Raw genomic sequence first — 25,933 nt, 5'->3', positions numbered from 1 at the left:
CAAAACAACAACCTGCCAAATGTAATAAACCCACCGGAGGAAGAAAGTTGTCTTAGCAAAGGAAACTTTAACAACTTAAAGCAAGACATTTCTAATTCTCAGTTTTCCGATGGTGTTTTTGGAGGAGCAATCCACAGTGGTGCATTGGCTGAAAAATCTATTAGACTTAAACCCTTGGGTGGCTTATATGAACTTTCAGACAGCAAAGGCACAAGCAATACAGACGTTACAGAGTTTATTCCAGTGACACAGAAAACTGCTATTGTCAGTTCTCAACAGGCACAAATCCCGAAGGAGAGTTTAACCTGTGTAGGTGAACCTTCTAAGAACAATGGGGCTGATGTTAACTTACCAAGCAGAGAAGCAGAACTGGATGAACAAAATTTACATACCGAGATAGAAGGGCACCTGGGTTTAGCAAAAGAAACTATTCAGAAAGATGAGCAACTAAGTTGCAAAGGGGACTTAACTTTCCTGCCTCCTGAAAATACAGGAAAGGATGAACATTCTCCTGCATTACCTAATAGCCTAGAAGTTCCTTTGAGTGATGCTTGGCATAAAAAGTGTCCTGTTGAAAAGACTGACATCCTATCTGTTAGCTCTCAAGCAGAACCAACGCTTCTTTCAACATCGCCATTTCAACAGGATGGGCCCAGCCAAGTAAGTTGCCAGCCTATAGACTTTATGTATCATAGCCCCGAAGGTGAATTTCAAAAAAGTGAGCCAGAAGCTGTGGCATGTCAAGATATCTTTGACACCACTCCCAGCTTGCAGACTGCGGCTGCTACACCCACTGACTTAAATGGTGGTTTTGTAGAAAATAGAACAACCGATCAAAGGAAACCAGAAGTAATGAATTTTGTAGATGATACTCCTTCAGAAGCTGTCCCAGGAAAAGAATTTTACATTCCAGGCCAAGAGTTCCTTTCAGAAGAGCATGTGTCAACTTTGCAGGATGTTTCTGAGATCAGACAATCAGAAAGAAATTTGTTACCATTTAATTTCAAGAAGTTGCAGGATGAGATCTCGGCAATTAAGCTAAAAGGGGATAAAAGTGATGTACATTTCAAAGCCCAACAGCTTAACAGCTCAGCAGAATCTCTACTCAACCTTTCAAGTTTAGAAAAGAAGCTTTTGGACCTTTCAACGCTCGATAAACAAGCAAATTGTAAGGACACTGCAACAAATATAAGTTGTGAAGATAAAAAGCATGGTAAGATCGAAGAAGAAAGCAAATGTGACTTGATAGAGAAATTGAACCTTCCCAAAATGGAAGGAGATGTTCCCAGGCAGCCTGCAGCAATATCTGAAAAAGAACCAGAAATTTCATCTTCCAGGGCATTCAGTATGGGCTTTTTGGATTTCAGGAAACACATTAGCAAAATATTTGAACAGGTAGTACCAAATGTCATGCCTGCCAACTTGCCTAACCTTGCCACTGAACAGAGTCCAAGTGAAAAGATCAGTCCAGACGATAAAGAAACAAAGGTTAAGCAAGGTCTGGAAGAAGTAGAAAAAAGCAGTGCAGATGGAGATCCAGATAATGACTGGAAAACAAACCAATGCACATTGCCTTGGGAGACCGAAGTCTGTAATAAAGCCACTGAAGAGAAAATAGCACAGGAACAAGAACACACAGGAATGCTGGCAAACAGTCAGGAATATGATTTGCCAAGTGCCTTTTCAGAAAAGATTCCTATCAACAAATATTGCTTAAATGAAAACTCTCTTGCAACTTCCCCCAAGTTAGTTAAGGTGGAAGACTTATGTAGTCATGAAATAAATGCAGAGTTTAACGGACACCTTTTCTCTTTAAGCAGTGAGAACCAACTTTGCACAGAAAAAGTAGATTTTTCGTCTAGAAATTCCGGAAACCAAGAAATAGAGAATCTGCCATCTTCTCATAAAAATGAAGAGCCTTTAATAATTCCTGCCTCTACAGGAGTTGTTCTAGATTTTGATGCCACAATTGCTGCTGCTGCTGAAGTAAAAGAAGGTAATTCAATTAGCCTGTGTAACATTGAAACAGATGAACCTAAAGAACAGTTAATGTATGATGGAAATAAAAACACGGACAAGGGAGATGGTGACAATACAAACCTAGCCAAGATTTCAACATTGTCGTTTCTTATAGATGATCTTGATGCTCATAAAGAACAAACAGATCAGTCCAGGATATTATCTGATGAAAAGCCTAATTTTTCCATTGAATATACATTACAAAACAAACCTGTTACAGTCCTGGATACCATAGATAGCAATAACTGGTTGCAAAAGTCCATAGAGGAAGAGAAGAGACAGGACACAGAAGAACACATGTTAATTACTTATTTAAAAAATGAAGTAAGTCCTTATCATTCACCAGATGAATCCAAATTGGGATCCAACAGTTTTCAAGAGAGTTGTCTAGAAAAAGCAAATGATATCAATTTGTGCACACCTGAAGGACCAGGTTTTTCTACTGATATTTCTAAAGCAGATACTACAGTCATGCTAATTACCAAAAACTGTGAAGCTGTTTTGCAAGCCAGCAGAGACATTGAAAGGCCTGATGTAAAGAAGCATTCAGAAACCCTTCAAGGGATGGACCAAACTGTATATACAGATATGGAAACGAGGTCTTTAAATCAAGCCAAAGAAGAACCTGCAAGTTTTCAAGATAACCAGGAAATAATACCAACCACTGAATTGGAGCAAAGCTTCCCCAATTTGCTTGAAAACATGGCAACGGAAGAACTACCCCCTAAAAGGTATTTAATTTAAAATTAACTGTAAAAAGAATTCAGTGTGTTGATGTTCAAGCAAGATAGCAATTAGAGAGGCTGAATCAGGTAATTTTTTTTAATCAAATTGATTTTTGTTTAGAATGGTTTATCTTGCAACAGGGACAGTCTACTTAGGAAGAGCTCCTTAATTCTTCACCCAAAAATAATGAAAATACTGGTTTTTAAGGAAGTAATGCCATTTTTTTACAGCCTGAGAGTTGTACAAATGTCTTTTTTTAATACTAACACTTAGGCTACAATTCAATATACACTTTACAGACATTCTTTATACAACCACTTTTGTGGAATGATTAAGGTAACATCCTAGAAACAAAGAGATCATGTGTTCTAGTTACACCTTGGGTACAAAGCCAGTAGGATGAGCTTGGATAAGTTACTTTCTATCAGATCTAGAAAAAAGGCAATGGCAAATCATTTTTGAAAAATCTTGCCAGGAAAATGGCAGGATCTAAAGTCTGACTCAAAGAGACACACCTGGTCAGCAGATTCTGACCAGTTATGTAGAATCTCTAGTAGTCGAAATTTTGAGTAGTCCAGAGAACTGGTAAATACCATCTCTGACTGGCCCCGCCTCGATCTATTCTCCCGAGTCCCAGCTGATCATGAGAAAATGGATAAATTTTCAGTATCCTTTCTCTTTCCATGCCCACCAAGCCATGCCCACAGAACAGGTAGTAAAAAATTTGAATCCCACCTCTGACAACTTTCCCCCCTAAAAAAATGCTTCACTAAAGTCAAGGATCCTATTTCTGGATATACAATATAGGATTAAACACGTATCTAATTATAATCTCTCAGTTGTCAGTCATATGCTAATAGCTATAATCAGATAGCTCTGTTTTAGCTGTGTTTATTAATACAATATCTTGCATGGAAAGAAAAAATTAACTTGATATATCTCTGACTGCTATTGTAAAATTCACCTAAATTACTCAAAATTATTTTCCAGTGTTCCTTGGTATTCCAAAATGTTCAGTTTCCTTTCATATCTCACATTATTTCAGCATTTTCAGAATTGAGATTTGATTGAATTAATTTATATGGCATAACATTGGTATACAGATGTGTGGGATCTGAGGTTTGCATGCTTATTTAGCAAATTTATATAGCTTTAAGTTACTTGCTTATGTAGCATTTTCAAGATCATTCTCTCACAGACACAGCTGAATTGTTAATATTTTACAGCTGAGGAACAAATTAAGCATATTACAGACCTGCTTTCTAGTGTTTACATCCATATATTTTTCCAATTTTTAACAATCATTACCCATTGGGTCCATACAATGAGCTAAGATGTAAACTAGCCATATTTTGGTTAGGTTCTTTCAACAAACTCCCCTTTAACCTTATATTATTAATTAGTCTAGTCATTATTTCATTTCTTCTTCCCAAATTCAAAGAAACATGGATCAAATGGAAGAAAAATGTTAAATTAATTTTAACCCTAAAACTATTTGTAACCAATGACTCATTTGTAACCAATGACAACAAAGGTGTTTTTCCCCCTAAGATTTAGCAATTTTTAAATTATTTTAAGTATATCTTTAAAAGTGTTTCTGAACTTAAATTTGAGAAAATTTGAATTTGAGAAAATATTTTCTATAAATTGTTGTCATATTTAAGCCCATAGGCTCCCTTCTGTATTAACTGTTCTTGTCATAACCTTGCCACAACCTTGCCAAATTTCTCCTTGATGTGCCTGAAAGGGGCACCCCAGAATAGCTGCCGAGAAATTTCAGCCAAGGTTCACAGAAAAACATTAATCGCTCCTGATGGTTAGCAATTAGGGAATGGCAAAGAGAGGCTCTTTAAATAATTTCTTTATGAAAAAGATCTGAACATTGAACATTTAGATTTGCACAACACTCTTAACCAAAATAAAACAAACCACTGTATGGAATTATATGTGGTGTAAATCTAGCCAATTGTGGTTTAGCTGATAAATTATAGTTAGGCAACACACAGTTAAATGCACTCCATGAAAACATAGCTCAACATTACAAATTGATTTCAACATTGATAGATTTTTTATTACTAAAATTGCCAAATACTAAGGTGGAAACTGCTTTATTTTATCCATCCTTGACCAAGACCTGAGCCAGGAAACTAGTATTTGGACTCAGCAGTAGGTCAGGTAAATTATTAAGAACATATCTTCCATCTATCTATTTATCTATTTATCTATTTATCTATTTATCTATCTATCTATCTATCTATCTATCTATCTATCTATCTATCTATCTATCTATCTATCTATCTATTTGATTTTTATGCCGCCCTTCTCCTTAGACTCAGGGCGGCTTACAACATGTTAGCAATAGCACTTTTTAACAGAGCTAGGCTATTGCCCCCACAATCCAGGTCCTCATTTGACCCACCTCGGAAGGATGGAAGGCTGAGTCAACCTTGAGCCAGTGATGAGATTTGAACCGCTGACATTCAGACCTACAGTCAGCTTCAGTGGCCTGCAGTACAGCACTCTACCTGCTGCACCACCCCAGCTCATTTATGAAATGTAGCAGGTCTTATTTTTCTAGGAACAAACTATTTCCAAAAGAATATGATGTAGCTTTCAAGTGAGATATTAATTTGTATAAACTTTATGGTTGTGATCTTTTCTCGTGAATTTAAAACTGGAAGACAAACCAGGCAAAAGGATGTCATAATATTGGGACAAAAGCAGAAAAGTAAGTTCAAAATGAAATATGCAAATAATATACCTACATTGTATAAGCATCAATCAGAAACTAAATGATGAGAACTCATGTATCTCAAATCACAATGTTAGGATATACAGTTTACATGTGTAAGCAGTTCTGATATAATACATTTTGACAGATGTACTTTCTCCATTCTTTCTAACTTAATTGAATCTGTTCAGAATGAATTTAGAATATAATATTTTAATATTCAGGTCAGACTGGAAATATTGGAGTATTACATTGGTATCATAGGGGTGGGCTGCTGCCTGGACAGAGGGGGGGATGTGGGGGGGCAGAAAAAATGGAGCTCCACCCCAGAGCACCCAATTAAGCCCGACGCACAGTGTGGGAGTAAACATTTTGGTAGCCCTTCAACGTATGGAGCCATCCGTAGATACTGGCCATGGATCACTTTATATATTATATTATTATATATTAGAGTCACTGAAATATATATACTACATGCAGGACATTAAGTTAATAAACAAGTGATAATAACAGCAAAAGTATTGCTATTAGAAGGTAATGAGAACACTGGATCATATATGGATCACCAATGTCTAACAAGCATTTTTCAGTTCTTATCTATATCAGATAGTCAGCAAAAAGCAAACTTAAATCAATCAAGTCTATAAATCAGTCATCTGTCAAGTCAGAGTTTGCTCAGGTGGTACAACTCTTTAGTTTGGTAGATTTGCAACAAATGTATGGAAAAGTCATATGTATTAATACTCTAATACCAAGTATTAAAATGGCTGAAAAGTACAGAATCTGTATGCCAACAGATCAATGGAAGTCAAATCACTGACAGCATGCAAGATATCTCATGACCATGAACAATATTTTTTCTGACAGGTGGGTTTATTAGGATAATAATGCATTAATATATAGTAGTTGAAATGAAACCTGCCGTCTCATCAGTTTTTAAAAACTGGACCTAATCTCTCTTGGTTTCTATGAGTTCTTTATCAAGTTATGGCTTGAGAGATTTCAAGTTTGAACTCTAAGTATAGAATTATTTTTTAAAGGTTTCTGAATGAAAATGTTTCTCCGTTGCTAAGTACAGTATATAAAATTATTATTTATATGCAAGATTATATAAATATTATTTACATTTCCAATAAAATAACAGAGTTGGACCTTGGAGAGCAACCTCTGCTTAGGCAGGAAACATTGGGAGCAGGGGTGAAATCTCCTGCCTATCAGTCATCAGCGAGCAGGTAGTGAAGGTTGTGTGAAGCTCCGCCCACCTTCCTGGACGCCACCTCTTTTACTCTCGGCACATGCACAAATGTTCTGTGCATATATAGAGAGTAAAATAACCCAAATGGCATTATTGGAGTGGGTGGGAGGAGCCTCACGCTCCCTTCGCAACTGGCTCTCTGACGACTGATAGGCACAATCGAACTGGGATCATTTCACCCCTAATTGGGAGGGTATGGGAGAATTTAAAAGAATTGAGAAGCAAATTTATTAGACTCATTTGATCAGAAGTGCTTTTATTCTCCTGTCTGTATCTCAAAATTACAGAGACCAGGAATAAGAGAATAATCACTATCTAAGTGGGACAAGATCTTAATATCTGTAATACTGGAAAGGAGAGGTCATTAGAAGACATTATACTACCATTATATTTGTTTCTGTATTTCTTCTGTCAAAAAAGTCTGTTCATCCTTCAGATTGACATCAGCTGAACCACTTAAAATAAACCTCAAATTTAAAATCTCGTTGGGTCAATTTACAGCCTGAATTAATAATTTATTTATCGTCTCAGTGACATCTCTGACCTAACATAATTGTTAAGGTCTAAGCTAGCATCGAAATCTGCAGGATTCAATTCTGAGTTGGGAAATTTAAGCAGCAACTCAGTAATCCTCAGATAAATCTAGATGGTTATGTTGTGTGCTAAGCCCATAATTTAACTGTGATAAAAACATAGTGCCCTTGTGCTTTCTTCTTCTTTGAAAGAGGAACCTGTCACCTATCACGAGGAAAAAGGGAGTGATTTTTGGTTTGTGTTTGATGCATCTGATTGTCTTTAGAAGGTGATCATTTTGGAGGCGTGTGCAGTCTTCTGCTGTCTTTGATTTCTTCACTATATTATTAGAAGAGAGGAATTTCCTTTTTGAAAAATGCCATCCATTTTATATCTGCTCAGAGGGTTGGGTGGATAACTCGAATGCCCGTGCTTCGGCCAAAGCTGACTTAAACGTGAGGTCTTGGATGGCTAGTAGGCGGCGCTTGAGACGGCCGTCTCGCACCCCGAAAACCAGGCGATCGAGGAGGTAATCCTCCAAATCATTAAACTCGCAGTAAAGGGCAGCGCGGCACAAAACCGCCACAAATTCATTTATTGACTTGCCTTCGTTCTGGCCATGGTGAAAAAACTTATAGCGGCGGGCACAACGGGATGGTGGTGGGGCGTAATGATCTTGCAAGGTTGACAAAAACGTTTGCCACGCAACATCGTGGATAGAGGTGGGAGCAAAAATGGCCCTCGCAGTTTCAAACATCTCAGGCCCACAGAACCCCAGAAAATAAGACCTTTTCCTATCACCCGAGATTTCTGTGTACCCATTTGAGATTAAAAAACAATCAAAACGGGCAACATACGAGTCCCAGGTCTCCCCTTGAGGGTCAAAAGGGGGAAAAGTCAATTGTGTGGACATCTTGACTTACTAAAATAACCGTTGCAGAGGAAGAAATAGGAAGAGGACGCGTAGGAGCGTTAAATCCTGGTCGCCAGTAATATGTCGGAAGAAGACCCCTTTGGAAACAGGCAATAGTGAGAACTGGTTTATTGAAATCGGTCAGCAGAACTCAGCCACAACTAACTTGACAGCTATTTATACAGGAACTTTGCTGACAGAAACACCAATCATGTAACTGTATTATGCCCGCCCAAACAGGGCTTCCCCAACAACAGCCAATGGCTGCAGGGAAGGTTTTACCCAATCAGATCTGCTGCAGATACATAACATAAAGCATAATATAATTTTGTACCTGTGGCAAATAAAGTAGTGTCTTGAACAACTGTTTATAATTCCATTGCTTCATACAGGCATAAGCTTGAAGAATTTCTTATCACCTGTTTTCCTGCCTGCGTATTTATCCCAAGTGGCAGCAGCTGCTGTCTTTTACAGAACTGTAAACTTTATTTAGCAGCATGCCTGCAGATAAATACATCTTACATACATGGAATAATGTGAAAAACAAATTCCAGAATTTGGGGCTTTCCAGGAAGATTAGTAGAATGTGTATAGACTTGCTTATTATATGACTGTATAATTAAAGGAGGAAGAAAATGAATATATATTAAACTTTCCTATCGCATGCTTTTGCACTTCATAGAGCCCACTTTAAGAACATTCACATCATAGAGATAGCATTGTTCCAAAGTTGTACAATATATAGAATTTTTAAAAATCCCCCTCTTTTTTGATGCTATTGAATTAAATTTCAGGTTTTTTATTTTAAATTTATTCCAACTTAGTTCCATAGCATTTTGTAGTTGTATTTCTAAAAACCTTGTACTGGCATCTGACTTTCAACAACATTTTGAACACGTTTTCTTAATATATAGCTTTGGGGCATAGTTTTCCTTATTTCCTTTCCCTAATGTATAATTATTTTTTCGAATTGCAAGCTGTATCACAGTTGAGATGTTGAAAAGGACAGATGTAGGCAAGTTACACTGTCTTATTTCATTTGTATATTGTAGAACTGCAAATTGTATAAGACTGTATTCGTTCAAATGATCCAATCTTAATTTCTATGAGAACTATGCAGCAATTTCAGTATCTTTGACTACAGTCAAGATAGCATTTTCTCAAATAAAGTTGGTACACAATTTTGGATTCATGGATTTGTAGCTTTTGCTGAAGCTGTAGGTGGTAGCTGTGGCTAGGAAGATCTTCACTCAGATTTGTCTTAGGTACCAATCAGGGGTGGAATTCAAAATTCTTCCCTACCGGTTCTGTGGGCATGGCTTGGTGGCCATGGCAGGGGAAGGATATTGCAAAATCTCCATTCCTACCCAACTCTGGGGCCAGCCAGAGGTGTTATTTGCCAGTTCTCCAAACTACTCAAAATTTCCACTACTTGTTCTCCAGAACCTGTTGAATTTCACCCCCGTTGCCAAATATATCCATTCCTGAGCCAGGTAGATAAGTTTACAGTCATTCATATTAACATTCCAATTACTTTTTGGCTGGACTACTATAAAGTGCTCTACATGGCACTGCTTTTGAAGGCCATATGTAAATTCCAACTTGTTAAGAAATCTAGATGCAGAGCTGGGTTGCTCCTGGTTCAGACCAGTTCACCTGCACTGGTAGTGACATGCTGATGACATCATAATGACTTCATGGAACCAGTTCGATCAGAGCTGGTCTATGGGAGCCGCCATCCTTTAAAAAAAAAATTTAAAAAATAAATATTTTGATTTTTTTTTTAAAAAAAAAATTCTTCTGAGCATGCACAGAAACAGAGTTTCCAGCACTGTGCATGCAGTCACCATCTTGTTGTGAGCTTTTTTGGGGGGGTTGGATTTTTGGCACTGTGCGTATATGCACATGCACCCATGAAGCCCATGCACACCCACACAGTGCTACCACGCTGCATGGATGGAAGTGAACTGGCAGTAAGGTACGTTAGAACCCACTCCTGTCCAGATGTTCACACAGTTCTGAGTATACCACAGTTTTCCCATATTATGATGCTGATATGCAAACTGTACTGGCTTCCAAATTTTTTCTGAGAGCAGTTCAAGATGCTGGTTATCATTTTTAAAGATGAATGGCATGGGGCCAGGTTATTTACAAGACTGCTTTCCCCCAAAAGTATATGCCCATGCCATCAAATCTGATTGAGTGCATTCTAGATCAGTGATGGCGAACCTATGGCACGGGTGCTACAGGTGGCATGCAGAGCCATATCTGCTGGCACGCAAGCCGTTGCCCTAGCTCCAACCTCCAACCTGCATGTGTGTGCCGGCCAAATGATTTTTGGCTCACACATAGGCTCTTGTGAGAGTGTTTTTGGCTTTCAGAGAGCCTCCGGGGGATGGGGGAAGGTATTTTTCTGCTTCCCCAGGTCCAGGGAAGCCTTTGGAGCCTGGAGAGAGTGAAACACAAGCCTAATGGACCCATGAGAAGTTGGAAAACAGGCCGTTCTGGCCTCCAGAGGGCCTCTGGGGGTTGTGGGAAGCTGTTTTCGCCCTCCTCAGGCATTGAATTACGGGTATGGGCACTAGCGCATGCACGATAGCACACGCCCATGCTCTTTCAGTACCCGAGGAAAAAAAGGTTTGCTATCACTGCTCTAGATCCTTCTTTTAAATGCTGCCACTTTATGGGATGTAGGAAATGTGCCTTCTCCATGGAAGTCCCTACTCCATATGTTTCCTGAGATCTGGCACCCCTCTTGATGTTTGGAAGAGTTTGAAGAGCTGACACTTCCTTCAAGAGTTGGGGTACAGTCAGGTTGGAACCCAGAACAATTTAATATGGATGTAAGTGCCTTCTTTTGAATGCCAATAATTTTTGTTGTGATTTTTATTGTTTTTATTGTTGTTTTGTGAGGATTGTAGTCTTGCATGTAAGATAGAGGGAGGGGGGGATATATTTAAAATAAACAAATAAAATAAAGATAGCCTAATGTCATTAGTGGTTTCAGCATAAAACCAGAACTAATTCCTTTTCCAAACACCATTCACACACTCTCTTAAAAGGGATAAAGTTACAAGAGTTCCAGCGACTGAGCTATTTCCCAGCATACAACTGCATCTGTCCCAACACACGTTAGGAGACAACAATTTTCTTTTTTACTGTCTTTCCGAGAACTGGGATGTCTCCTCACTGATAAGAATTGATTTTATCACAGCCATGATGAGCTAAATTATTTGTATCTATTGAATCTATGTACTGTATTATAAAAGCTTGTTCCTGGGTGAGCCTTACAAGGAACCTAAACATTTATGAAAGAATTTCTAACCCTATGAAAAATCAGATAGGAAGAGAGCAAGTATACATGTTTTAGAAAGGGGTTTCATGAATTTGAATCTTCTTGTAAATGTTTCCATGTGAGATTGCACCCATTAACAGTAAATAAATGATATTTCTAGTTATTTTGCAGAAGCTAGTGGGTCAGATAGAAAATTTCCAATGCAATGTAGTATTATGTAACTATGTATTGTCTTGCAAAAGACATAAAATTTAATTAGCAGAGCAAGTACTATTTGCAATTATCAGTATATAAAATACCTTGGTTAAGCACTTAAAAGAAAATCAATATACTGATGTCATGTTTTTAAGTGAATTTCACTTTTACGATTTTTTTCTGTATATGAGTTTTTACATACATGTGACAAGAAGACTTATGCTGAATATGCAATGTATGGTTAGAGAATATCAGTAGCGGCCAGGAGGAAGGACGGGGTGGAACGCAGTTCCACCGGCGGAAATGAAGATGCGTGCGCAACTCCATCTGATTGGCGGCTGTCACCTCCTAGATTACTGGTCTCAGCTCAGTTCTCCTTTTTTTCCCTGCTGCTGTTGCTGCATCTGCGCTCCTTGCTTTTTTCCTCTTTCCTCTTTCCTGGCCTCAGATGAGCTTCCCTCTCTCCTGCTGAGCTCCCCTCCATCCTCATGTGGCCACCTCCCGTCTGAGGTGCAAGCAGAAGGTGTGGGTGGAAGCGGCGCTGGCAGCATTTATGCTTTTGGCAGCACCCATTCACCTAGCTACCCAGCCTGACGCGGGGGGGGGGGGGCGACCCAGGAAGGAGAGCGCGGAAACACGAAGCAATTTGTCACCCCAGCAAGCGACACTGGTAAAGTTGTAAGTCGAGGACTTAACAATTCACTTGAAAGATGATGATTGTTCAAGCCACTCCCACCTGATCACATGGCTGGCAATCCACTCCTACCCAGTCACACAACCATTAAGCCACACCCACAAAATAAGCCACACCCACAGCAGTGTTCCCTCTAATTTTTTTTGGGGGGGGGCGGAAAAGTATAGTGTCTGAGCGGCAGTTCCTTCGGGACTGGGCGGCACTCTTTCCCTCTCACTCTTTCCCTCTCGGCTTCTGGGCAGGTTTGAAAAACTCTGAGTTGATGATGATTTTTAAGTGAGCCATTGCTCACTGCTCAGCTTAGAGGGAACTATGACCCACAATGTGGCAGTAAAAATTTTGACTGTCCATTACTGGGTGATATATACAACTGAAATTCCAACACATCTTGTTTTTGAAGATGTTTGTGTTAATATCAACAAAAACTTGATGTCAGCTATAATGATTATAAGTACTCATTATGGAAATGGAACTTCAATACAATTAACCCTTCAATTTTACGTGTGCCAACTCAATACAGATGAAAAATTAGAATATCGTGCAAAAGTTCATTTATTTCAGTAATGCAACTTAAAAGGTGAATAATACTGTATATAAGAGAGGACAGCGTGGGCTACTGCCCAGATGGGGGAGAACACAGTGGGGTAGAAAAAATGAACCTCTACCCCAGAGCACCCAATTTACACTGAAAGATGTTGAAAGAAAATGCAGGGTGTCTTGCATAAGCCACGCCCACAGTGTGGTGGTAAAATTTTTAGTAGCCCTTCACTGAGAGAGACTCATTACATGCAACGCAAAATAATTCAAGCTGTGACTTGTCATAATTGTGATGATTATGGGGTACAGCGCATGAAAACCCCAAATCCACCATCTCAGAAAATTAGAATATTACATGTGATCAATAAAACAAGGATTATACATAGAACAATATCAGACTTCTGAAAAGTATAAGCATGCATATATACTCAGAACTTGGTTTGGGTCCCTTCTGCAGCAATTACTGCCTCAATCCTGCGATGCATGGAAGCTATCAGTCTTTGGCACTACTGAGGTATTTTGGAAGACCAGGATGCTTCAATAGCAGCCTTCAGTTTTTCTGCATTGTTCGGGCTCATGTCTCTCATCTTTCACTTGACAATGCCCAATAGATTCTCTATGGGGTTCAGGTCAGGCAACTTTGCTGGCTAATCAAGCATAGTAATCCTATAGTAATTGAACCAGGCTTTGGTGCTTTTGGCAGTGCGGGCAGGTGCCAAGTCCTGCTGGGAAATTGAAGTTAGCATCCTTAGAAAGCTCAGTTGTGGAAGAAAGCATGAAGTACTCCAGAATCTCCTAGTAGACTGGTACGTTGACGCTGGACTTAATGAAGCCCAGTGGACCAATACCAGCAGATGATATGGCTCCCCAAATCAACACAGGCTGTGGAAACTTCGGACTAGACTTCAAGCATCTTCTGTGTGCCTCTCAATTCTTCTTTTATACTCTGGTTTCCAAATGAGATGCAAAAGTTTGCACAACTTCATTTAAACATGGAGTTTCTAGTTGTTATTCCTTCCCACAATTATATGAGCATTATCACAAAATCAAGATAATAACAAAGTCCTCATTTTATAACTTTATCGTGTAGTAATCCAGTTTACACAAGAGATATTGGTATGGTGCCTTCAATTAAATTCCTTCCCCTCTATACATGTGATGTTCCATATTATTAGTATCATATTTTTCAAGTTCCAAACAGTTAATCATTATACAAGGTACTTAGGAATTCATTATTGTGATAAGTGTGAGGCATTCACTCTAGCTAGAAATGCCATGGCTAAGAATAGCTTCCAAAGTATGCATTGAAAGTTACATTTGTTTCTGAAAGTATTAGAAACATAGACTGGTAGATCAGTTATAAATCTTATAAATGAAGCTGTTGTTATAAATAAAATGTTTATTAATATAAAAGATTAATGATAACTACCATTGATTTAACAGGTGTGATTTCTCCCAAACTAGGCATGACATAGTTGAGAGTATGTTAACAGCAAGTGGCAGGTCCTAATATGCCTTGATTAATCTTAGAAAAATTAAGACTAACCCTGGCTGGTAAATGGATGTGTGCCATTAGAACAGGTGTCCCCAAACTTGCCAACTTTAAGACTTGTGGACTTCAACTCCCAGAATTCTCCAGACAGATATGGAGAATTCTAGGAGTTAAAGTCTACAAGTCTTAAAGTTGGCAGGTTTGAAGACTTCTGCATTAGAATCTCGGGACTTGAGAGGAAATTGTAAATATCTAAGAAAGTAACATTGGCAAATCATTCCTATGTTGTAGCTAAAAAAACACATTCTGGTGTATTATCCACAATCAAGCTCAATTCAAGGAAATGTTTCTCATTTTTAAAGAGGAATACTAGAAACATAGGCAGGATCATGTCAGGATGATACAGTAGGCCAGGGGTATCAAATCCGTGGTGTCATGTTATGTGACATATCGTGACTTTCCCCCCTTTGCTAAATGGGGTGAGTGTAGCCAATGTGTGACACATCCAGCCAGTGGGCTGCCAGTTTGATATCCTACCAATGTCACACTTTATTCCAGGCAAAAGAACTTATCAAATGTTAACACGAAAAAAGTATGTTTGCTGTCATGACAAAAATGCTGAAATCACTTATATTTCTGAAGGACATCTTTCTGTCAGAATTACTAAATCTACATAGCTGAACTCAGTGAAGAGCTACCAAAATTTTACTACCACTGTGGGCGTGGCTTATGCAGGACGCCCTGCGTTTTCTTTCAACACTTTCAGTGCAAATTGGGTGCTCTGGGGTGGAGCTCCATTTTCACTTCCCAATACTCCTATCTGTTCATCTGGAGAATTTTTAGCCCTTCTATCAAGAGATACTTCCATCACCCCAGACCTAAAAAAAAATAGATAAGTACAACAGAATTTCCTGATCAAAGTCTGTATATAAAGATCTTAGGAATGTGATACCAATCCTTGACTAAATGGTGGCAAAATGAGATATCAGCAGAGGTACAAGAAATGGAAAATATAGTAGAGGATATAAGGAAAATTAAAAATACAAGAATTAGGGAAATGAGAAGGAAAATATTACATAAGTGGTATTTTACTCCCGTTCAATTCGCACATTTTCAGAAGAATGTCAGGGGGAATTGCTGGCATGGATGTCAAGACAAAGGAGTGTTTATGCATATGTTTTGGGAATGCCCAATAGTGCAGGAATTTTGGCAAAAAGTGAAAGGGGATATCAATAGAATGCTAAATATACAATGGACAATCACTAAGGAAATGGCAGTACAGTGATCCCCCGCTCGTTGCGAGGGTTCCGTTCCAGGACCCCCCGCAACAAGCCGGTTTGTAAAAACACCATCTGCGCATGCGCAGATGGTGTTTTTACTCCCGCAGCGCTAGCGAGGAGCCGAAGATTGGGGGCGGCGCGGCTGTTTTAAAACGTCGCCGCCGGCATGGGGGGCTTCCTAGCAGCCCCCCAAACCCGGGTTGGGGGTCCAGGGGTGCTGGCAAGCCCCCCATGCCGGCGGCGACGTTTTAAAACAGCGGCGCGGCTTTCCAATGAGTCCCGAAGACAAACGTCAAACTTCCACGTTTGTCTTCGGGACTCATTGGAAAGCCGCGCTGCTGTTTTAAAATGTCGCCGCTGGCATGGGGGGCTTCCTAGCAGCCCCCCAAACCTGGGTTGGGGGTCCGGGGGGTGCTGGCAAGCCCCCCATGCCGGCGGCGACGTTTTAAAACAGCCGCGCCACCCCAATCTTCGGCTCCTCGCTAGCGGGCAGGCAGGCGGCGGACAAGCCGTTCGCTGGCGCTCGCTCTCGCCGCTTTCGAGATGAGTCCTGAAGCGAATTCGCTTCAGGACTCAGCTCGAAAGCGGCGAGAGCGAGCGCCAGCGAATGGCTTGTCCGCCGCCTGCCTGCCCGCTAGCGAGGAGCCGAAGATTGGGGGCGGCACGGCTGTTTTAAAACGGCGGCGGCGGACAAGCCGTTCGCTGGCGCTCGCTCTCGCCGCTTTCCAGCGAATTCGCTTCAGGACTCAGCTCGAAAGCGGCGAGAGCAAGTGCCAGCGAACGGCTTGTCCGCCGCCGCCGTTTTAAAACAGCCGCGCCGCCCCCAATCTTCGGCTCCTCGCTAGCGGGCAGGCAGGTGGTGGACAAGCCGTTCGCTGGCGCTCGCTCTCGCCGCTTTCCAGCTGAGTCCTGAAGCGAATTCGCTTCAGGACTCAGCTGGAAAGCGGCGAGAATGAACGGTGTGGGCGGGCGAAGGGCGGGCGGCAGCGAGGAGTTTGCATGGGCGGTGGGGAAACTCCTTGCTGATGCCCGCTGCTCGCCCTCCCGCCAGCAAGAGGGGGAAGACCCAGGGAAGCCGCCCAGCAGCTGATCTGCCGGGCGCCATCTACGCATGCGTGCCCATAGAAAAAAGGGCACGCATGCGCAGATGGTGTTTTGACTTCCGGGTTGAAAAATTGCAAATTACCCTGTTCGCAATGGTCGGGGACGCAATAACCGGGGGATCACTGTACTGTACTAGTAAAAAGTAATGCGATGGGAGAATTTAGAGAAATAAAAAAAGCAGCAATAGAAAGCGCTCAGGCAGTAATAGTTCTGGGTTGGAAGGATGCGACAAAATGGACAATGCCAAATTGGTATAGGTACATGGTGGACCATATTCAATTTGAAATTATGGAAAAAAGGATAAATTTGGATAATGAAACTGAGTTGGGACAGCTGATGGGATGGTGGGACAAGGTAAGACGATATATGACGAGCAGAATCCGAGACCAAGCTATAAGAAATAAATTGGAATCACTCTATAATATGTAAATAGATAGCTCTTGGGTCAAGTGGACTATACAAGAAACACCCCCGATTTGGTGGTGGGGAATGTGTGTGTGTCGGGGTGGTGGGCACAATTCACTACGCACTGTTCTATGTTGTGTGATGTTAAAATTGTTAAAAATCAATAAAAAATATTTACCAAAAAAAAAAAAAAAAGGAATGTGATACCAATCCTGAAACACAATGGGTAATTTCTGAACTGTGCAGTCTTACATATGGGAGATGTTTCAATGAGAAATTCCTTAGAAAATCATTGAAGTCAAATTTCTAGAAATTATACAGAAAAGGGGATGGATTAAAACAGCAAGGGTTCCCAAAATCCAGAGTTACCAGCTAACTAAAGCAAGTTACTTATTACCTGCATTGCTTCAGCACCTGCTCAGAAGTTGTTGTAGAGATAATAATTGGAGCATCAGTTCCTGATTGGCGGATGCTAAAATGATGCTCATTTTTTAAAAAGTTCCTTTCTTTTTGAGCCTTTATCTCTAGGATTTGTAAACCAGCTTCTGAGAGACCATATCTGATATGCTAAGTCTAGCAAGCCAGTCAGAGATTACTTAGTACCTGAACCTAATTCATAATTACTTCATGGTTGATGATAAAAGTCAAAAATAGTTTTCACTTGCAGAATTACATAAAACAGGAGTGTGTGGGAGAGGCTTTGAGGGAAAATCTTCAATTCACTGCTGTCATCATGAGATTAACTTTCCAGATGCTTTTGATAGCACCAGTTTGCTTTACTAAAAACTAAGGGTTTGTGGTAAAAAGCCTTTTTCTCAGCCAGATAATACACTTTAATCTTGGTTCAAGATCTACAGACTGACTAAACTTGATCATGAGCCATTTTTAGACTTCCCATTTTCACTGCATTTTAAAATTGGGTATTGCTTATTTTTATGTGTGTGTGTGTTTGTGTAACATATTTTTTTGCCGATAATGAAAATGAAGGGAGACTACTATATATCTATTTTGGGCTTATTTGCCTTCATCAGGTAGCCATACCCTTACTGGGATTGGAACCTTAGCCATTAGACTACAGGCTCATTTCCTGTATCAGCTTGTACCAGGGAAAGGTTATATGTGATTTTTTTTTTAATTGAGTCACCCTGGTATATTGAAGGAGCATCACAGTTTCCTTTTTGCCTCTCGGCCCTATCAGGGGCCATATATGGTGGGGCCGAGAGGCAAAAAGTAAGCTGTGATGCTTCTTCAATATACCAGGGTGACTCGACAAAAAAAAATAACTCATACACACATACACACAATAAGACACAATCTTGAAATGGAGAGGTAAATGTGTTAACAAGCTCAGACTTAACCCCAACAAGATGGACTGGCTGTGGGTTTTGCCTCCCAAGGACAATTCCATCTGTCTGTCCATTACTCTGGGGGGAGACCTTTGCCCCCCTCAGAGAGAGTTTGCAACTTGGCCATCCTCCTGGATCTACAGCTGACCTTAGACCACCATCTTTCAGCTGTGGAGAAGGGTCTAGTGTGCCAGTTGTGGCCCTATTTGGACAGGGAGTCTCTACTCACAGTCACTCATGCCCTTATCACCTCGAGGTTTGACTACTGCAATACTCTCGCCATGGAAGTGTTTGGAAACTACAGATAGTGCAGAATGCAGCTACACGAGCGGTCATGGACCTTCTTAGGTATGCCCATGTCTCTCCAGCACTCTGCAGGCTGCCAATTGGTTTCTGAACGCAATTCAGAGTGTTGGTTATGACCTATAAACCCTACATGGCATCGGAACAGATTACTTATGGGACCACCTTCTGCTGCATGAGCCCCAGCGACCAGTCAGGTCCCACAGAGTCAGCCTTCTCCAGGTCCTGTCAACTAGACAATGTCACTTGACGGGGCCTAGGGGAAGAGACTTCTCTGTGGGGGCTCCGGCCCTCTGGAATTAGCTCCCCCCAGAGATTTGTACCACCCCCTTTCCCTTCCACAAGTGTTTGAAGACTCACTTGTGCCAACAGGGACATTAGACATCAGTCCCTGGCTGGCGGATGGAACGTATGTTTGTTTGTTAGAATGAGAGTGACTGGTTTTTAAGAGATTGGGGTTTTAGATCAGTTAGTTTAGTTTTAAATTGGATTTAGGATAATTTGTATTTTTTTATATATATGCTGTAAGCTGCCCCGAGTCTTCAGAGAGGGGTGGAATATAAATCCAATATAAATCTAGGAGGAACAAAACTGAGTTTTGCCTTTATTTATTGTAACCTCATTATATGACAACAATATACATTGTTGCTTTATACTAATGAAAAATGTGTTACAGTAGGAATACATTACAATATAAAATTTGACAGTAGAAATAAACAGATGAATATGCAATGGTATTGTGGGCTACAATGGTAAAATGTGTGGTTGGGTTATATGTGTGTGTATGGTTAGGTAAGGATAGGTTGGGCTAGGTTAGGGAAGAACAACAGTGTTACTGTTTACAAAACAACACTCTTCTGCAGTATAGGATGTTGTTATGTTTTATTTGCTTTGACACTAGGGGGCAAAGAGATTCAGAACAGATTTTATTTTACCTGGAGCAAAACAGACTGCTAAAATTTATTAAATTCAACTTCAGATTTTCTGTAGAATTTTGTCCCTCTGGCAGATAATATTGTGGCAGCCTTGTCAGAAAGAAAAATTAGTATTACAGTGGTACCTCGGTTCTCGACCACAATTCATTCCAGAAGTGTGGTCGAGAACCGATTTGGTCGAGTACCGAATTAATTTATCCCATAGGAAATAATGGAAATGGATTTAATTGGTTCCCAGCCCCTGTTGACTCGCTGGGAACCAATTAAATCTATTTTCTTTATTTCCTATGGGATAAAAATCTGAGGAGCTCTATAGTCTAACCTCTCCAAGATGCAGGAAGGGTGGGGGCGGCTGCAATACCGGCAGCTTCGGGGGGATCCTTTCCTCAGTGCTTTGTCTTGTGCACTAACTTTCTCCTTCCCGGTGGCAGCGGTGGTGATGGCAGCGGCTTCCCTTCGAGGAGCAGCAGCGCCGGTAACGTCACGTAATGAAGGGAAGCCGGTGGAGCGGCGGAAAGTGTGCTGAGATGGCTCCACCGGCTTCACTTCATCATATGACGTTCCCGGCGCTGCTGCTCCTTGAAGGGAAGCCGCTGCCGTCACCACCGCTGCCGCTGCCACCACTGCCACCGGGAAGGAGAAAGTTGGTGCACAAGACGAAACACTGAGGAAAGGAGCCCCCTGAAGCTGCCGGTATTGCAGCCGCCCCCACCCTTCCTGCAGCTTGGAGAGGTTAGACTATAGAGACTGGGAGGTTGTTAAGTGGGCGGTAACATTTCGGATAACAAACAAAATTTTCTGTGGCTGTTCGGTATCCGAATTTTTGTTCAGATACTGAAGCAAATTTTTGCTGAAAATTTTGTTCGGTATCTGAAATGTACGAAAACCAAGGCGTTCGAGAACCGAGGTACCACTGTATTTAAAAATCTTAGGACAAAGTGGTGTATTGAATTTGGTTAGCAGATTTTTTCTAAATCAGAGTCATTTTAAATTCTGATTAAAACATTTGGAGAACAAGAGCAAATATACAAGTTTGTCATTTGTTCTATTTCACTGTTCTGCTTTTTGTACTTAGTTTCTAACAAGAAAAATAATAGGCAGAAAACAGCATACAGTGATCCCCCGATTATCGCGAGGGTTCCGTTCCAAGACCCCTTGCGATAATCGTAAACTTGCGATGTAGCGGCACGGAAGTAAGAACACCATCTGCGCATGCGCGTCCTGTTTTCCATGGACGCGCAGATGGTGGAGTTTGCGCAGATGGTGGAGTTTGCGTGTGGGCGGCGGGGAAGACCCCTTCGGCCGCCCAACAGCTGATCTGCTCCGCAGCGCGGCAGCAGCGAGGAGCCGAAGATGGGGTTTCCCCGTTGCCCAGGCAACGGGGAAACCCCAAGATCACTTGCCGCTTGCCCGTTCGCCTGCCCGCCCGGCTCCTCCCTTGCAGCAGCTGAGTCCTGAAGCCCGACGGCAAAGGCGAACTTCCGCGTTTGGCTTCGGGACTCAGCTGGGAAGCGGCGCTGGGGTTTCCCCACCGCCCATGCAAACTCCTTGCTGCCGCTCGCCCGCCCTTCGCCCGCCCACGCCGTTCGCTCGCGCCGCTTCCCAGCTGAGTCCTGAAGCCAGACGGCAAAGGCGAACTTCCGCGTTTGGCTTCGGGACTCAGCTGGGAAGCGGCGCTGGGGTCTTACTGGCTGCCCACGCAAAGGGGAAACCCCGGCTCCTCGCTGATGCCCGCCGCTCGCCCTCCCGCCAGCAAGAGGGGGAAGACCCAGGGAAGCCGCCCAGCAGCTGATCTGCCCGGGGAATGCAAACTCCACCATCTACGCATGCGTGGCCATAGAAAAAAGGGGCGCGCATGCGCAGATGGTATTTTTACTTCCAGGTGGAAAAATCGCGATATAGCGATTAGCAATGATCGAGAGCGCGAAACTTGGGGGATCACTGTACTTCAGTCCTTATGAACCGTTTTCCCTTTGCCCAAATCCTTATTAGTGTAACATCTGGCAGGCATGCTTGTTCCTTTTCAATTAGTGCTTCACATTCTGGCTCCAGGTTTAGCATATTCTGTCTCCAAACAACAAATTTGCAAGCATTGATAAACACAATGAAACACAATTAGCTAAAAAGTCTTACTTTTACCTAATAATGGACTGCCTACATGTCTTTATCCATTCTGGTAAAAAACCAAATTGTACCTACTGGATTTTTATTTTTATTTTTGGGTGGTGGAGACATGCTAAATAATGGGATATTACAACTATCTGCCGAACACTGAACTAGGGACTTTGTGTGATATTATTTACTTGGTTCATATTCTGATGAGCTGCATGGTAGACTATTTGCTTCTGTTTTGCTGTGATGTATAAATAATGCTTTGTGAATTCAGCCAACTGTTGCTGAATTAAAAGATATGCCTAAGAAGATCATATGCAGATATATACTGTACTGCATCCAGCTTTTTTATTATTGTTTCCGTAGAAATGGAAATTTTCATGCACACATGTTTTTCTTCTGATAGTGGTAGCATGCAGTGCATCTTCATGATGTGATTCAGAGGTAGGTTGGAAACAGAAGCAATGACTGACCCAACCTCATAACAATAACCTCGGTTTAGAGCAAGGTGACAATCCGAGGTCTTTCTTTAAGTTTGCCCTGTGTTCATCCATCTCAACCAGAATTCTGTAATTTGGCAAATAGCCTCATGTGGGATAAACAACATTTTAAAATAGAGAATAGAATAGAGTAGAGTAGGATAGGATAGGATAGGACAGGACAGGACACAATTCTTCATTGGCCAAGTGTGATTGGACACACAAGGAATTTGTCTTTGGTGCATATACTCTCATTGTACATGAAAGAAAAGATACATTTGTCAAGAATTAGGAGGTACAACACTTAATCATTGTCATAGGATACAAAGAAGCAATCAGGAAACAATCAATTAAATCATAAGGATACAAGCAACAAGTTACAATCATACAGTCATACAGTCATAAGTGGGAGGAGATGGGTGATAGGACAGATAAGAAGACTAATAGCAATAGTAATGTAGCCTTAATGAATTGTTTAACAGTAGAGAAGGAATTATTTGTTTAGTAAAGTGATAAGAGTTTGGGAAAAAACTGTTCATGTTTCTAATTGTCTTCATGTACAGTGCTCTATAGTTTTGTTCAGAGAATAGGAGTTGAAATAATTCATGTCCAGAATACGAGGGGTCAGTAAATATTTCCATGGCCCCCTTTTTGACTCATGCAGTATATAGGTCCTTAATGAAAGATAGGTTGGCAGTAATTATTTTTTCTGCAGTTCTGATTAGCCTCTGAAATCTGTGTCTTGTTGGGTTGCAGAATCAAACCAGACAGTTATAGAGGTACAGATGACAGACTCAATGATTCCTCTATAGTACTGTATCAGCAGCTCCTTGGCCAGTTTGAGCTTCCTGAGTTGGTGCAAAAAGCCCTGAGTCTTGTGAGCCGCCCCAAGTCTTCGGAGAGGGACGGCATATAAATCTAATAAATTGAATTGAATACTTAGGCAAGAAAAACAAAATACACTGGTACAGTATATGTGGTACATTGCTCAACAGTAATAACTGTGAGAGGGATCTTGGAGTCCTAGTGGACAACCATTTAAATATGAGCCAGCAGCTGCCAAAAAAGCCAACACAGTTCTAGGCTGTATTAACAGAGGGATAGAATTAAGATCATATGAACTGTTAATACCACTTTATAAGGCCTTGGTAAGGCCACACTTGGAATACTGCATTCAGTTTTAGTCACCATGATGCAAAAAGGATGTTGAGACACTAGAAAGCATACAGAAAAGAGCAACAGGAGACTGGAGACTAAAATATATGAAAAACGATTGCAGAAACTGAGCATGGCTAGTTTAATGAAAAGAAGGACCAGGGGAGACATGATAGCAGTGTTCCAATATCTCAGGGGTTGCCCCAGAGAAGAAGGAGTCAACCTATTCTCCAGAGTATCTGAAGTTAGGACAAGAAGCAATGAGTGGAAACTAAACAAGGAGAGAAGTAACTTAGAACTAAGGAGAAATTTCCTGACAGTTAGAACAATTAATCACTGGAACAGCTTGCCTCCAGAAGTTGTGAATGCCCCAACACTGGAAGATTTTAAGCAGATGTTGGAAAACCATCTGTCTGAAGTAGTGTAGGGCTTCCTGCCTAAGCAGGGGGTTGGACTAGAAGACCTCCCAAGTCCCTTCCAACTCTGTTGTTATTGTTATATCAGAAAATTTTGGAATAGGCATTTGCAGGATTTCACTGAACACATTTGTCTTGTTTTCCCATCTACTTCTAAAGAAACACTTTTCAGTTGATGGCATCCATGAGCTGTGCATTAGAAAAGCGATTTTAAAAAACCAACCCCCCCCCCCTCGCCATTGCAAAATGTTCAGGGCGTAGGAGAATCGCTGGGAGCAAAGCCTGGCCACCAGCCTCCCCATCGTTTCTTGTGATTCTTTTTTTCCTCCTTGCGTTCATTTCCAAGGGTGGGAGGATAGGGCGGAAGTTTTGCAAAGAAAGCTTCAGAGAGGAAAGGTTCAGCTTGGGATCTTTTTAAAAAAAGTTTATTTGGGCCCTTACTGCCGCGTCGAGCGGAAAGCGTTTCCAAAAACTCAAAGGGCAGCGATCTGTCCTGGAAAGCAGCTCCTCTAAGGGTTGCTTAGCCTTAGAGAGAGTGAGGAGTGTGTGTGGGGGGGAATTAAAACGCGCCATGGGCACCACGTGTTTGTTTTTCCTGGCGTCCACACGCGCTGCTGTCGCGGGAAGAAGGGAGGGAACCGCAGGCACTCCTTACAGAGAGACCGTCGGTGCGTCCCGTCCCCCTTCCCTGAAGTTTGTAATTGTCCGGGCGTTTCCCCACACCCACAAGGGAAGGCTGCGGCGGGCGGGAGGCGTGCCGACATTCCAGCGACCCGGGAGCAGCTTGAGATGCCTGGCGAAGCGGCTGCCCGGTTGCTTAGACGCCCGTTTTCCCTGTGGGAGAATCCGGGCGGAGCTTCTTAAGTGGCGCTCCTCCACCAGGACCTCTTTTCCCCCTCCCTTCCTTTCTTAATAGCCGCTGGCCTTTTGTGTGGTTGAGCCGTCGAGACTCTTTTACAACAGTGAGGAGATAAGACAACGCGACCAGGCGGAGACTTGAGTTTTCCTCCGGTTTGTAAAAAAAATTGTAAGTTTGGGATTGGGGTTGGATGTGCCCCCAAAGGCGGCGCGTGGGTATGTTGATTTCTATCTGTCACTTGTGCGCTTTATTTATTCCACTGGAAGATTGAAACAAGCTGCGTGGGGTGAGCTCTCATTCTTGGATTTTTAATTTTAATTTTTTTTTTTTTTACCTTTTAATGCTGAGGATGAGCCAACGGTGAACTTTTTTGCCCCTTTCCTTTTAACTCCGGCGGGTGTGAATGAGTTTAGGGCTGGAAAGAACCCTTTTAAAATCATGGTGTGACGAAAGTGGCCTTTTAAGTGGCTTCTTCTAATTTTTTTCTCCTTCCTTGTGTGACTCATCCTCTGTTGCATTTGTGAAAACCGGGACTGTGCTTAGGTGCTCTTTTGAAGAAGTGGGGGAAAGGACCACAAATTATAAAAGAAAGAAAATTGTATCTTTATTTTCTGGTGACTGTAGACAAAAGTTGTACGCATGGCTTGAAAATACTCGTTGGATGTGTTTATCAGTTGCATGGAAACCTAGAGGCAAGATACAGGGAAACTTCTGGCTTTGCTTTTTTTTTAAGCTGTAAATTGGCAGCTTTACAGTTAGGGTAACAAGGAAGACAAGTGCTTCACTCTTTGATTTTAAACAGACATTCTTGACATGTATAGGGATTGCTGTTTATTGTGCTAGGGTGATTGCAGAATAAATGTTTGTTTAGGGGAAGTTAAGTTACAGTTAAGTTCATAACTTCTCAGGTAGCTACATTGTCATCACAAGGAGTTAAAAACCCAGATTTAGTCCTAATTTTTTCACACTTTGAAACATTTAAAAAAAAAACAATGTTAGAGTGTTCTACAAATTTTACAGATTCTTCCACAAATCGAAGTAAAATGCTTTGCCTTTAAAATGAAAGGTACCATTTGGTTTATGATATATGTTGTGTTATTCATAGGTATAATTGCATTCAGTCTATTGATATAATTTTTGTGTGTAGGGTCAGGTCACTTTAGTATGTT

At 41.4% G+C, this 25,933-nt stretch overlaps 1 protein-coding gene across 4 annotated transcripts in view; it reads left to right on the top strand.

Annotated features, from left to right (window-relative positions):
* The window catches only part of TACC2 (transforming acidic coiled-coil containing protein 2), a 212,089-nt gene that overhangs the window by 49,759 nt on the left and 136,397 nt on the right, over positions 1–25,933 (top strand). The window contains exons 1-2 of one of the 4 annotated variants that reach the window (XM_070752577.1): positions 24,527–24,573; positions 24,822–24,932. The exons of 1 other annotated variant lie outside the window; for it this stretch is intronic. Coding sequence is in view for 1 of the 3 variants with exons in the window: in XM_070752572.1 (XP_070608673.1) it covers positions 1,270–2,750 (1,481 nt within the window). In the remaining 2 variants the exon portion in view is untranslated. Of the gene's footprint in view, positions 1–1,221; positions 2,751–24,526; positions 24,574–24,624; positions 24,933–25,933 lie in introns of those variants that run through there. 2 more of the 4 variants (XM_070752572.1, XM_070752576.1) reach the window with 2 other exon arrangements.

Source organism: Erythrolamprus reginae, chromosome 5 (assembly GCF_031021105.1).
Source record: "Erythrolamprus reginae isolate rEryReg1 chromosome 5, rEryReg1.hap1, whole genome shotgun sequence".
Taxonomy (NCBI): Eukaryota; Metazoa; Chordata; class Lepidosauria; order Squamata; family Dipsadidae; genus Erythrolamprus; species Erythrolamprus reginae.
This window is presented reverse-complemented; position numbering and strand designations above follow the sequence as displayed.